General features: G+C 38.7%; 1 protein-coding gene across 1 annotated transcript in view; it reads right to left on the bottom strand.

Annotated features, from left to right (window-relative positions):
• Positions 1–14,305, bottom strand: part of MIPEP (mitochondrial intermediate peptidase) — a 75,288-nt gene that overhangs the window by 20,653 nt on the left and 40,330 nt on the right. The window contains exons 16-17 of the mRNA XM_014965752.1: positions 11,018–11,092; positions 4,901–5,020 (exon numbers count right to left, since the gene is read on the bottom strand). Of these exons, the coding sequence (XP_014821238.1) occupies positions 4,901–5,020; positions 11,018–11,092 (195 nt within the window). The remainder of the gene's footprint in view (positions 1–4,900; positions 5,021–11,017; positions 11,093–14,305) is intronic.

Raw genomic sequence — 14,305 nt, 5'->3', positions numbered from 1 at the left:
TTAGAGAAAATAAGTATGAAGGGAAATCACAATTTAAAATTCAATAGGCAGGCACTACTTAGTCTTTCTTATCAATAATTTCAAGATTCACGTTCACCACTTGAGTCTCAAGTTTTCAGAATTCAAAACCACTTTTACCTTCAGAGGTTAAGCGTTACCCCTTATTTATTTGAAGACAGCTGCCTCATTGCATGCCCAGCCTGGCTATTTATTCTCTTTATACGGTGTTACTGATATTCAGATGAAATGTTATGCAGGACCACAGTTTTAACTACACATCATTAGTCACTCCAAAGACCTAACAAGAAATTCTAAGAAAACAGATGCCACAATGACACAGATGGCAGATTCAATAACAAGATCCTTTACTTAAACTGCTGGTCAGCCGTCAACAGCCTCAGGAATAGGCCTGTTAGAAACAATACTCTCCTTGTCGCTGTGGCACCACTCCTGAAGGTGATCATGATCAGTAAAAGACTGTGATAGAGAACTTCTAAAATTACATTATCTCAGTTTTTGGCCCCTAGCTTACCTAACATAGCTAAGCACAAGGTGAGGTCACCTTCAAACTCCTACAAAAAGGCTTCTAAGAAGGCAAAATAGGCATAAAGCTGCTCTTTTGCTCTCAGGTGTTCTTCAAGAAAATAAAAAGGGGACTTGGGCACATGCTATCAATGTGTGATACAGAAACTCTTTCTTCTCTTGCAGAGAAGCTAGTTCTCTCTGTACAGTGACACCATCTCCCCTTCAGCTGACCAACTGCCAAGTACCCTGTTAATGAAATCCCTGTGTTCTCAGCACCCATGGCAAGCCGTGTCTTCCTCCAGCACCTAAGAGCCTCCCTGAGCAGTCACTCCAAATGTTAGTTGCATCTCATCCATTGATTTCCTTTGTAAGGAACGTGACAGAGACAATCCCAGCAAGTTAAAACAAGGACGTAGAGGGAGCCTTCCAAGGTCAGGATCCCTGTCTGGGCAGAGTTCTCCCAGCTGCAGGAAGAAGAAAGACTAACAACCACATTGGTGATACACCTTTTTTCACACAGTTCTTCGCTCTAGGGTATCTATAACAATACCTGCCTTGTTTTCTGTTGGCAAACTTGGCTGGCTAATATATTTTGGTCTCACAGGTGTTTTGGTCTCTCCGATCACTAGCAACCATAGGCCATTAAGAAGTTCTCATACTGCCAAAGAAACTTGCACTCTGGACAAAATGTATATAAGCATAATTAAACATGTTACCTACATGAATTTTAGGCCACCAGTAGAAGTGGTCCTTCTGAACTAATATGTACGCAACATGCTAGAGCAAAAGGTATATAACAAATTATTTAGTGTTCCAAAAATTATCAAAAGGCTCCCTAAATAGCAACATGTTCCCTCCTATCAAATGTAATTATAATGATGCATGTGGGTTAATTCCAACATTGCACTTTGTATTCAAGTACCACGCAAAAAATTCTTCTGTTTCTGGAAGAAAACCTTACTGGAAGGCCACGTAAATTTAAAAAACGCAAAATGGAGTATTTGGCATCAATCTAAAAAAGAACCCAGATTTACTGTGCCTTGCTCTTCAAAACCATTTTTCGTCACAGTTACAAGTCAAACCAGCATCTCCCACCAAACTTTCAGATTGGAATGAAGGAGGGTTACTATGATGGACAGACAATTTATATAAATCCATAATTTTTTTTTTAAACTAAGAATCAATCATTCAAACTAATTCAATTTTTCACAAAGAAAATTCAGGTATGATGATTTGGGCAGCTGGTGCTTATTGTAAAACCACTTAATTATTGGGAGCTCTTTCCTGTAACTGCAGGAGGCTGCAATCTGCACTATCAATGCAGAGCCTGTTTACCGTGCGTCTCATTTTTTGTTTCCCTATTGAACCGAAACCCACAGCAGGAGATAGGAATTATTATGCTTGGCGCAGGACTGACAATGGGGTATCATTAAGTTTTGATGACTGTCTCAAAGGAAAGTAGTTTTCAAGTCTGAACTTGGGGGACAGGCAGGGGACTAAGCAACAGATCATGGAGAGGAACTTTGATCACATCTCAGGTGGATCAAAGGGCCACCTGATACATTTTTACAAAGTCTCTCTGGGCATCCTGGAGACAGAGGTAGAAGAGACCAAGAGAGATACTCTAAAAGCAGACAGTGTAATCAATTGCAAGGCAGGTCATAGTAAATCGAAATTGGCTTCTCAAGGCATGAGAAATAAGCTATGATTTAAGAAAAGTTTGGAGCAAAAGCAGAGTACTGAATTCCCCACAGTGCAGAGATTTTGACACCAAGTACATTTAGGAAGAAATGGCAGGAAAATGTGTGGTCGTTATTATTTGGTTTATCTTGCTTTCTTAGAACAGGCAAAAGAAAGACTTACTGCTTTTTAAAGGCATCACAAGGACTCAAGAAACTCAAAATTTCTATTCACTTTCCAAACTCAGTAACACAGATCTCCTCTGGCAACAAAACCTCCAGACACTACAAAAACAGGCAGATACATTTCCTTGCCCCCTGCCTGGCAGTCGTCAGCTTCTGGATTCGGTAATAGAGCAAAGAAATCCCAGTGGAATTTCATCCTCCAGGAGCCAGCAGCAAACCCTGTGTACTTTTGAACAGATAAGCAACGGCCAGCCAGAAACTGAGATTTGCATTCTTCAGGAAAACAAAGTCTTGTGGACTGGTGTTTCTCTGTGCTTCCGTCTGCCTACTGTTTCTGCTCCATCCCTCCTTTCTACCTTCTGTGACCGCCTGTGGCAACTCAGCCAATGTAAATACTCCTGCATGCAGTGCCAGCTGTCCCAGCGGCTGTAAAACCTATCTGAATGGCAAATACAGACTTCAGCAGGATTTTCTTCCCACTATCCCTCCTACTGTTGTCATGTAATATAGTCTATTTGCTGAGGATAATGCTTTAGTGTACCTTGAAATAGTTATCACCACATATGTACAGCAGCATTTATTTATGCATTTATTTATTAGGGGTAGTTTATGTTGCTCATTTCGAAAGTATTATAACAAAAAGATGCATACAAATTGTCCTGTTATCTGAGCTGTGCCTCAGAAATTCATCTGCTGAAGATACATGCTGTGGCTCTGCTTCAGAAAATGAGTCTGCACAATGAGATTTGACGCCCAAGTACTTTCAGAGGATATTTACTAAGTTTACCTGCCTATCGAGAGCAGTAAGAGGGAACTATGGTTTATCAGGAGCAGATAATAATGGGTGCTTGTGCAGCCCTAACAGACGATGCTACTAAAGAAAATAACATTATGCGGTTAAGAAGTTCACTAAGGAAGAACCAGACCCCTAACTTAAGATATACAAACCTAACTTAGCAATGCATAGTTAAATCTACACCTATAGCGAGAAGGTAAAATTCAAATTATCAAACTACTTTGTTTTCTCTGCCAGCCAAATGACAGATGAAAAGAAAAGCTGATCTCTCTTACTGTATTTCAATGTCTAGCTCTGAAATTAAATGAAAGGAAGGAATATACTCTTGTCACTTTAAAAAAACACAGACCTTTTACTTCCAAGGTGTTTATCTTTTTACCTGAACAACAAATTAAACTAAAAACATATCTTAAGTTCAGAAGAAAGAATAGTAAAGGACAGCAAGCCAAATTACAAACACCAATTACTCTACAGAGTGCTAGTGTTCTTCTAATGTAATTTTTCATGAAGTTTTACTGAAATTTAAATTTTACTGCAGTTCTTGACTAGACACACTAATTCTACATTCAATAAAGAACATAGACTTTCTGGTAATTCAAAAGCTCACAGTACATTTTGCTGGGATGAAGTTTCAGGCCATAACTTGCTGTCCCTCTTCACATTACACGATGTTACACTCTTTCGAAAGTAACAACTAATTGAAAAACATTTCACATGGAACAAAAAATGCAGTCTATCTTTCAAAGCAGGGAACTGTTCTGTTCACTGGATAACTAACCCCTGCTGAGGAATGGTGTAAAACAACAGTTATACAAATGCTGAGAAGTCAGACATCATACTCTGAAGACATCTTGCTTCCACCTCTCTGGCTCTGCCAGGCCAGCAGAGGCAGCACAGCTTCAATGAGGAAAGGGCTGGCACATGGATCTGCTAATATACTTCTCAGAGAACAGAAGTTACATTTTTGCTAAGGAGAAAAGTGTATTTCCTGAGAAGCAGAAAGCAGAGAAGGATCTGGGTATTCTGAGCAAAGTGTCAAACAGTGATTTGGGCCATGCTCTGGCTGGGAACTCAACTCCAGACAGCCCTGGAAATCCCACAACTATCATCTATACAAATTGCACCGTTGGATGTCATGTGAAGTACAAAACAAACGTACAATTAGTCATGATGAAGATCAAAATTACGTAGCTCAGTAGAACTCGAGGCTTTAACACATTCAGGTACCACATGAAGGATAAATAAGCCATGTGCCAAAGGTCACAGCAGCACAGTGAGAAAAACATCACTTCCAAGTCTTGCTTCACAATGACTTGCTCCCACAGGCTGACACTGACAGCACACAAACACCAACATGCAGCACTGTGGTTTGTTGCCTTTAACCAACAATCCTTTGCAACACTAGAATAAGCCCTCTTTCCAATCTATTGTTTCCAGTGCCTTCCTTAAGAATAAAATAAAAAGTAATCAAGTTCAGTATAACAAGACTACACCTGTACAAAAACGGGTACATTAATTAAAATCTGATTTTTAGCTGAATATTTCCAACAACTTACTCTCTGGATGAAGTGGCTGAAAGAAAGAAAACTCTTTCAACATAAATATACAACAATAAGCATGTCAGTGTGTGTGCCAATGGAGAAGGAGATGTAGGGTTATTAATATGCTATCACAGAAATGGCGTAGCTTATATAGTCAGTATGTTTCTACTCACTGTATTAGGTACATATGGCAATCCATAGAATTTCTCCTGTGTTTCCTTTAAAATTTCTGTGGTTGACTTCTTTAGAGGATGTTTCCCGTGGTAGATTTGGTCCAAGGCAGCATAAAATACCTGAAGAGATAAAATACATGTTTGTCTTTGGTATGGTATTGGCATTTGACAACCAAAATAGACAAGTGGAAAAGAACAGGAGAGAAAGAACAGGGAGAAGAAAGAGTTTAAATATATAGGATTTTAGTGAGTCCTCTATTTTTAGTATAACATACAAAGAGAGAAACGGGTTTTTGGAATACACCAACGACTACCATCATGACCTATCATAAATCCATGTTTAGGTCACTGAGAACACTGGCAGTACTAAATTGCCTGCGTTTTAAAATAAAATTAAGACCTGTCCCTAGAGCCCTCCAGCTACTCTGCTTTGCACAAAGAATATTTTAAAACAGATTTAATAAAAAGACTTAAAGTTATTTGAGTGGACACAGCAAAACAAGCTATTCCAAGGCACGTGCATGCAGCCATGAGAACACATCACACCTGCAGGGGCAAGTTACAGCCCAGGCAGTGAACTAAAGAAGCTGCACATGGAGATACTGATGCCAGAGCACTCCAATAGTGCAGTACTAAGGCAGATGCTTCCTTTTTTTTAGCTCTCACAATCAGAGCAATAAACTGCTGCAATGCAAGCTCAGCCTGAGATCACACTGCAGCAGGAGGTACTTTGCCAGAGGTAAGAGCTGGTTCACAGGCAATTTTTGTGCAGAAGCCTGTGAACTACATCAGAACCCAGGTGCATGACTAAATTACTGAGGTGTTCGGAGATGAAGAAACTGCACCAATAAAAAGACTTTTCAAGCAAAGACAGAAAAGCAGAGGATCTGACACTTTAACAGCAAACATGAAAAAGGCATGGATAGAAGACTGTGCCAAGGAGTGAGTGCCTTCACTGAAAAAACCTGCAGCATTTATTCTTTATAAAATGAAGATTTCTTATTCTGTGGAAGTGCAGGATAGGCAGGAGGACACTCACTGCTGTGCAACACAAGATATTTTTTAGAAGTTTGGTGGATCCAGATACTTAAGCAAAAGTGTTCAGGTCAGGCCATCCTGTGGTAGGCACGTTTCACAGGAAAACTGACAGTGGGGAGCCTCAAAAAGCTTTTGTGCAAGGGATGAAGCCAATAATTTGGCTGGAGATTCAGCCCAGTCACACTCCCAAGGACACTGCAATAGCTTTCCCAACAAGATAAACACACAGTTTTAGGAATTACAACCACAAAATGCAGACACTTTATGGAGTTGAGGCCGTTTGGAGGCATTCTCCACCCATGGAGATAGATGTTTTATGCAATCTGAGTAACACAACCCCCTCAACCTGTGGAAAGATTCTTTATTATGAAATTTGGGTACAAAACCATTCTGAACTCACTAATAATTTATCAGAATTTAGCATTTAGTTTTGGGGGGCTGTATATAACAGATACTTTCACCAAAATTGTGACTGTTTCTAAAGGACAATATTCCTTCTGTTTGGATAAGCCGCCTTCTGACATCCAGAATCTTGATAAATCTTTTGACAGTGTTTGTTGACAAATGATAAATGTGAAAATTGATTTTTTTCAAGATAAACTGATGGTTATAAGGAGAGGGTTGAAGAAGTGATGACTTGCAGGAGCTGCTCCTGAATTTTCTGCCTGCTTCCTGCATAGCTAATAAAGGAGAAAAGAGGACAGTAAGACCTACACTTGCACAATCAGTTATTAATGACATTGCAAGTTTTGTCTCCCTGACAGCAACACTGAACAAGAGATGGAAGCATCTATGTAGCCCATCTACAAACCCAGAGTAGGCAGCAAATGTCTGTTCAGAGGACAATGCCATCAAGACACTGCACCAATGGCAAACAATAATGAGTACTTCCCTTTTTAAAACCAAACTTAGAATCATACAATCGTCTAGGTTGGAAGGGACCTTCAAGATCACCTAGTTCAAATATCAACATAACTGATAAAAAAAAATCACTAAACCATGTCACTAAAAACTATATCAACCCATCTTTTAAATACCTCCAGGGATGGTGCCTCAACCACTTCCCTGGGCAGCCCATTCCAATGCTTAATAACCCTTTCAGTCTAAAAATTTTTCCTAATATCCAATCTGAACCTCCCCTGGCAGAGGTATTTTAAATTTTCCATCATTACATTGATAATACGAAAAACTCAAAAATTTAAAGAAAAACCTATACTAGATTGTAAAAACTACAATACTTTTTCATCTTATAAGAGAAAGAGGCTTCAAAATGCCTTTGCTTTTACTTTTCATCCTCAGAGCTGGGTTGAAGAATCCTCATTCATTTTTTAACAAAGTTTAACAACATTTATGGTAGCATATTAACAGCATTTATGGTAGCAAGGGTGACTGAGAATATTACCGACAGTAAATACCATGAACAGATCTGAAAATTAGGTGATATAACAGTCCTAGAAAACTCACTTTCTCCTGTCACCCCCAGCCTTTGCGACTCTGCGGGTATCGTTTCACACTGGTGTCCCTCTCCTCTCCAAAAAACCCAAACCAAACATGAGGAACCTCAGCATCTGACAATAGACTTTAGCATCCTGCTTCAGCCCAGCTTTGATTCTCTTTTTTCGAGTGTCCCAGCTTTCTTAGGACCAGTTTGCAGTTGCTCCTCAGTATTCCTCACAAGATGGAGTGGACTGCACAGCAGCGGACCTTCTCTAAAGTAAAATGGAGTCAAGTAGCTTGTGGCCAGGGAGCTGGAGCAAAAGCTCAATTCACAGCTAGGCAGTGGGGAATCATCTGCTGAAGGCCAGTGAACTGGACTGCTGAAAGAACAACGTGGTAATAGGGAAATGAGTCACTGAAGCCAGCTACAAGCTTTCTGCCGATCCTGGCACATGTAAAGCATGGGAAGAAAGCTATGAGCCAGGCCACCTGGACAGCAGAGTTAAAAAAAAAAAAAACAAAACCACCATCCCTGAAAATAAACTTGGATGAACTTTATAGCCATAAGCATTCCCATCTACAAACCACAGTTCTGTGTGTTTACATAGCCCTTTGAAATGGAAAAAGGAGACACATCCCAGGACCACAGGATTTTAGGTGATAGTGTTGAGAAGCAGACTAACACTTAATATTAAGCAGTAGCTAGATCAATTCTCATTTCAATAAAACACATTTCCCAAAAGACCTAAAAATATTAAAAGGCCATCAAATAATTACCTAATTTCATACTGTCTCTCTATTGTGCACTGACATTAGTATTTACTCGTTTCACTTGATTGCAGTTCTTTCTAACTCCTTGTCTGCTTAACAGCATTAATATGCAAACTGTTATGCACTTTCTGGTGAAGTCACTACTGATGGAAAGAATCTGGGACTCAATCTGCATGGCAAAAGCCTTATGAGAAGATGCATGGATTCTCCTGTCCTTCCTCTTTGAATAACTAATTACATGAGCTGGGAGAAAATGCAGAGCTATTACAGTTACAACGAAAAACCAGCATAATTTCTTATTTTCACATACCAATAGACTTATTTTCTGAACAGACCACAAAAGAACCTTTAGGCAGTTTCCCCACTGCTGGAAATGGCTTACATAGCATCAAGTCGCCAATACAAAATATACTTGCAAAGTCTGACAGAAAGGTGTTAGAGTCATCATTCACAGTTTCTTCAGGTATATACATTAGCAGTACATATATACTTTGGCATCTGCAGATTGAAATATACGGTTTTCTTCAATGAATTATTATATTTTTTAAATTGCATGAGTAAAAATACACACTTCTACAAAGAAATGTATGAACTTTATATTTGTCATGCAGTCATCCTCTCTGGGGCATTTTTCCTGAACGAATAAACAGAATGGCTCTGCCAGGCTGTGTTTTTGAAATGAGTGCATACTTCTGTGGCTATTACATTTGGAATCTCCAAAAACATGGTGCTGAAAGTAGGAAATGAATAATATTATTCAGTGTGGCATTGTGGTCATTTGGCATGGGTTGAGACTGGTTGAACATTAGTTACACAAGAGTAATTTGAGGGCAAGCAGCCTGCTTAATCACTGCATCGTTGCCAGCACCAGCCAATCATTAGGTGCCCGCAGGAATTTGAGCCCACCAGAAGTGGGTGTTCTCCCCCCAGTTCTAAAGTTCCTGGGGTCTGGAGTCACTCCAGGACAGACTCTTCAGAGACCCCAAGAGCAGCTGAGGGCCAACATCAGCAGGGGTGATTGCACAGCCCACCCCCGGGATCAATGCAATGATCCCCCCTCAACTTCCTCCTGGAGAATGATATTCCCCCTTCCACAGGACAGGGAGGCCATTTCACTTGTTAATATATCTGTGACTCAAAGTGTTCTTGGTATCCAAGACCATTTAACCCACACAGTGTCAATTTGGTCTCAAAGTTTGACAAGATAATAGCAAATACATATCAAAAGTTGAAAGGAAATCTGTCAGATCTATACACAGCTGTTATGGACACACCAGAAAAGAATGGCTGCATGTGAAAGCACTTGATCATCACTTTGGTGGTTACTAGTCTGTACATTGGAAAACTATTCTGTCTTGGTGGACTCCATCAGTAAGCATTTTCAGTATAAATTTTATTTCAATCCAGAATTGTTGGGGTTTTTCCCCCAAAAAACCTCCTGTACAAATTAATTATACTCTTGCCCATATTCTTTCCGGATTCTCAGCTATCTCTATATGAGACCCTTTCAGAGCCAGGAGTGTGCACTTCAAAATCAGAGCTGCAGAGAGGGTGCAGTTATTGTCATGTCACAGAGGTACAGGCACAGGCAGCACCCTCCTTGTTCACACCTCCTGCACAGCCAATGCTGGCCACCGACAGCCAGCGCTGCACTGAAAGCGTAATTCAAACCAATGAAAAATGTATGTATACACTGAAAACAGTGTTAAGTCTGGTTTTGATTAGTGTAACTGACACGTATACATTTACAGGTCCATTCTCTAGTAGTCTGATTAGTTTTAAATCACTATAAATAACGGCACAGAGCAAACTGCACAGAGCAAACTGCAAATATTTAACGAAGTTTTACTTTTAAATCAACTGCAGTTAGCCAGCACAAGTCATGTTTGTAGACATGGTTGCAATCATTTGGACACTTTTCAAAGTGAAGAATTACATAGATCCGATCTTTAAATTTGTTTCTTTCCACACCTCAAAAATAATGTCTACCCTTTATTAAAGTACTAGCAGAGTTATCTCACCTAAACACTAGGTCAACTGTAAAAAGAAAAATTATACACATCTGGCTTAAGGCAAAACAAAGAAGAAAACAAAATGACAAAAATCACACAGCAGAAGCTTACAGCATACCAAATGCAGCCAAACTCTCACTGTAAAAAACTTGGCTGGATGCTAATGCTACTGTTCACCTCTGAGAACTGCTGTTGCAGGACTGAAGAAACCTAAATAACCATTTTAGATAGAACCCTAATTTTCTTTATTCCTTTGAAGAAAAGCAACAGTGATAGTTTGTTTATGGGAATGAGTGAACAACCACATCTACCCACAGAAAATTAAGGTTTATGAATTTAATTACTGCTCCTAACACTGAGAGAGACATCTTACGGCCTTGCAGTAACAAATTGCTGCTTTCGTACTGGAGCTGCAGAGGACAGGGAGCTCAAATCACATTCTAGTAAATACAAGAGCTGGTTTGATTTTACTAAGGTGGCCTAATTCTCTCAGTCCTCCGACACTTTAATGATCCAAATGTAGGCAATACTATCTCTATTGCAAGTTCTCCTTAAATGATTCCATTAATTTAAGAACTCAGTCTTAAACCAATGTTGGGAACTCTGCTAATCCAACCGTTTTCAAAAGCTGTGGTTTTCACGATATTTTCCTACCGGTTTAGACATTCAGCTTTAAGCAGACAGTACAGAATATATTCATAAAAACAAACATGAAAATTAATATCAAAATTGATGCATTTTCACTAATTTGCATATAGTTAGATGATGTGTCTATGTTAAAATAAAAATTTACTAAAATTATAACAATTAAAATATGTTCTGTAAGTGATGGACAGAGAGTAGAAACTAGAATGCATACCTGGAGTTGCATATCAGCTGCAGCACACACCTTTTTGGACTCACACAGTCTTGACACCATGTTTTTTGGTAGTGGCTTGAATAAAAAAAACAGAAGTCAGAACATATTTAGTATTGTTGTATATTTATAAATAGTATGCTTACTATAGAAAAGGCTGAAGATGCAATTAAAAAACACACTCCTGGCGGTAATAAAAACATATTTGAAGTGCTTTGCACTGAGGAAGGAAATCTCATTTGCTCAACAAAGCATTAAATGGGCAATTAAGATATCATCAGTAATTTACATAGCAATCAAGAAATCACCAAGTCTCAATGTTTATTTTTCTATACATTGATCCCGTGTTTCCTTATATGCCTGTTAAAAACATTACAACTATCTTTAGAGATAAAGAACACAGAGGGCAGTTAAAGTCCTCCCAGGTCATTCTGACTAATCTTCAAAAGCAGATATAATAATAGATTCTTCTGTTGGTGTTTGAGCTTAGTTCACTGAGATTTACACGGAGGCCCACGTAACTCCCATTGTGCTGGCAGGGTTTTCATAACTTCAGCTGAGACAGCATCAGGCCTTCCAGCCTAACCCACATAAAAATGTTTGGTCACACTGAACAGTAAATATCTACCCTTTGAAATTTTTAACGAAGGTTAATTTATTCCACTTTTATGGCAATAAAATTATCCATGCCGCCACAGGCTGAAAGTCAGAGACGTTTTTCAAGTCATTAAGCAAACTCTTTTTGACTTTCTGTCCAGGTGTCTACAGGTACCTCCAAAGACTTTTTAATGCCAGATTTTTAAGAATATCTGTATATGAATGCTTGACATTACACTTCTTCCACTGCTTCCTGAAGCTTTTCCATAGATGTCTTTCCTAGTAAGCTTTCTTTTTGCTAGCAGTTTTTATTAACCAAATATTAAATATGATTAAAATAACTAGGTTCTTGCTAAAATATTAAGAAAGTTCCTACCAATTGTACAATGTAATACAGATGTTTGGCATACCTACACTTTTACAGTGTGTTGAAGTGTTTAAGAAATAATACATGAAAGTCTACAGATCCTGATGGCAGGGCCATATGTTTAGATTCTGTGTAAATGATATGACTTCAAGACAAACAATGATAATGTTCACAGAATAAAAAAACAACTCCAGAGAAGTTACACATAAGTGAGGAAAATGTTATCAATTAATTCTGTGGAATCCGGAATTTAAAGAAGATAAGAAAACCTCTCAAATTGCACAGCTGTTTCATGCAGTAGCTTGCCAAGGCTTGTAACTTCTTCTCCAAGACAAATGTCAGCTGGGTCAAGAATGGGACAGAACACCCCCCACTATTTTGCTTGTTATAAATGTGCACAGCCGTTAAATTTCAACACAGAAAAATGAACCAATGAACATGAAATCTGCCCTACAGTATATCCTCGTTAGGCCAGTATTTACCCTTCTCAAATATAAAAATTCTGTTTCAAATTACATGATGATTTTGGACTACTAGAGTAAGTAAGAGTAAATGGGCAGTTATCCATAGTAATGAAGATGTTAGTAGCTGACTACCTTGAGCTTCCATACTGGACTTAGTATCGTTCAAAATATGACTTAATTATGTAAAAAAGTTATTAAGGCAAGAAGCAACATAGAAATAAATTACAAATGGTAAAAAGTATTTTTGGTTGGGCAATTTTTCTCCTGGCTCTATGAAAATCTCTTGTCTCATCCTCTTATATAGAGTGAGGCACACACTTCAATGACTTTTCATCCTGGAACTAAAGCACATGTGGGTTTGTGATAACACAGTTTCAGTTGTCACACAAGAAACCCTTGCGAAAGGAAGTCTATAGAATTTTGACCAGAATTTGTTATTAACCACTAAACCGATTAGGAAATTTTGGCAGCTTTTTGGAGGCTTTCATTCCCCACTGAAGTAGTGCAGTATGGAATTAAACAAACTGATTTCTTCTAGGGGCACCTGTATTTTGGATGCAGTAAAGTATGAGAAAACTGGATGGGAATTCTTAAATTGTAATTTGTCAGTGTTAAGTAAGCTGAACATCCAAAAGCTTGGCAACAGAAGATATGTATATTTTACACAGTTATAATTTAAGATTGTTAAAGCCAAGAGCACTCCTACCAGTAAGGTCAAACCAGCTCTTTCAACATAATGGATTTTCAATTTTATATTTGGGCTATATTAAATGATGGTAAGAAAAAGTTATGAGCACAGACTTTCAGCTGGAACACAAAATAAATAGAACAAAAGGCACTAAGCCTTTTGTAATTGTCATTTTGGTAAACCACAGACCCGCAGATCCTCAACTGAATTGGGAAATCCAAGTTTGCAGTTCACTGGGGCAGAGAGCAGCAAGATTGGGCGACGCAGACAGACTTTGTGTGCTCCCTGGGAGAGCTGGTCACTGACAGCCCTGCTCAAGAAACAACTGAAGCAGGTCTAATTCTCAGTTCAGAGCTAAGCATTTCTTACAGACTCTCCACCCAAGAAAGTCCTGCCTTCTTTTGACTGTACTGTAAATAGCTGACCTCAAACTGGAGAAGACTGCTAAAAAGGCAGCCTCTGCATTCACCTCTTTCTTCCTTATATTATGCTACAAGAATCTATCCTATTCTAAATCAAACTCCTGAGGGGAGACACAGAATGATCATTAATAATGTATTAAACTCTCTTTGCACAAGAGATGGCTTCGCACCACCTTCTAGAGACAAAGTAAAATGTAAATAATACCAAAAGCCTCCAAAAAAATATTTTTATCTTTTTTGCAGCCATATGAGTATGAAACAATGTAGATCTACTCTGCCCTGAAGATCAAGCTCTACTGTTTGAGCAGATTAAAATCAACAGGAAATGACAAATCATTCTTATATCAATACCTACTGACAAAAAGGCACGGAAGAAAGACATAAATGTTCCTTTGTTTAAATCTATCAGTGCTACTGGTCTGGCTCAAAGATTGTGTTGTTATAATACTTCACAAGTCAAGCTGAATTTGGCACCAGAAAAGCACTGCCAAAATTAGATTAAATGGAAAGAATAATAAAAAGTAGATCATATATTTCCCAAAGCACCTCTGGGATTTTAAAATTTAAGATTTGAGGGAACTAAAATTAGACTCCAGAGGGTTTTTCAAAGATCACCACTTCTCTCCCAAGGTTGTTTCTATGAATGTCGGGCATACAGATACCCCGAGGTCTTGAATGTACTGAGGAAGATGTACTGTTTTAGGCAATAGAAGCTACTTCTCCTTGCTCCATTACAATCTCATACAGTCCCTT

This window comes from Calidris pugnax, unplaced genomic scaffold, assembly GCF_001431845.1.
Source record: "Calidris pugnax isolate Ruff unplaced genomic scaffold, ASM143184v1 scaffold20, whole genome shotgun sequence".
In the NCBI taxonomy this organism is placed as follows: domain Eukaryota; kingdom Metazoa; phylum Chordata; class Aves; order Charadriiformes; family Scolopacidae; genus Calidris; species Calidris pugnax.
The sequence above is the reverse complement of the archived record's forward strand: the minus strand, read 5'-3'. Positions and strand labels throughout refer to the sequence as shown.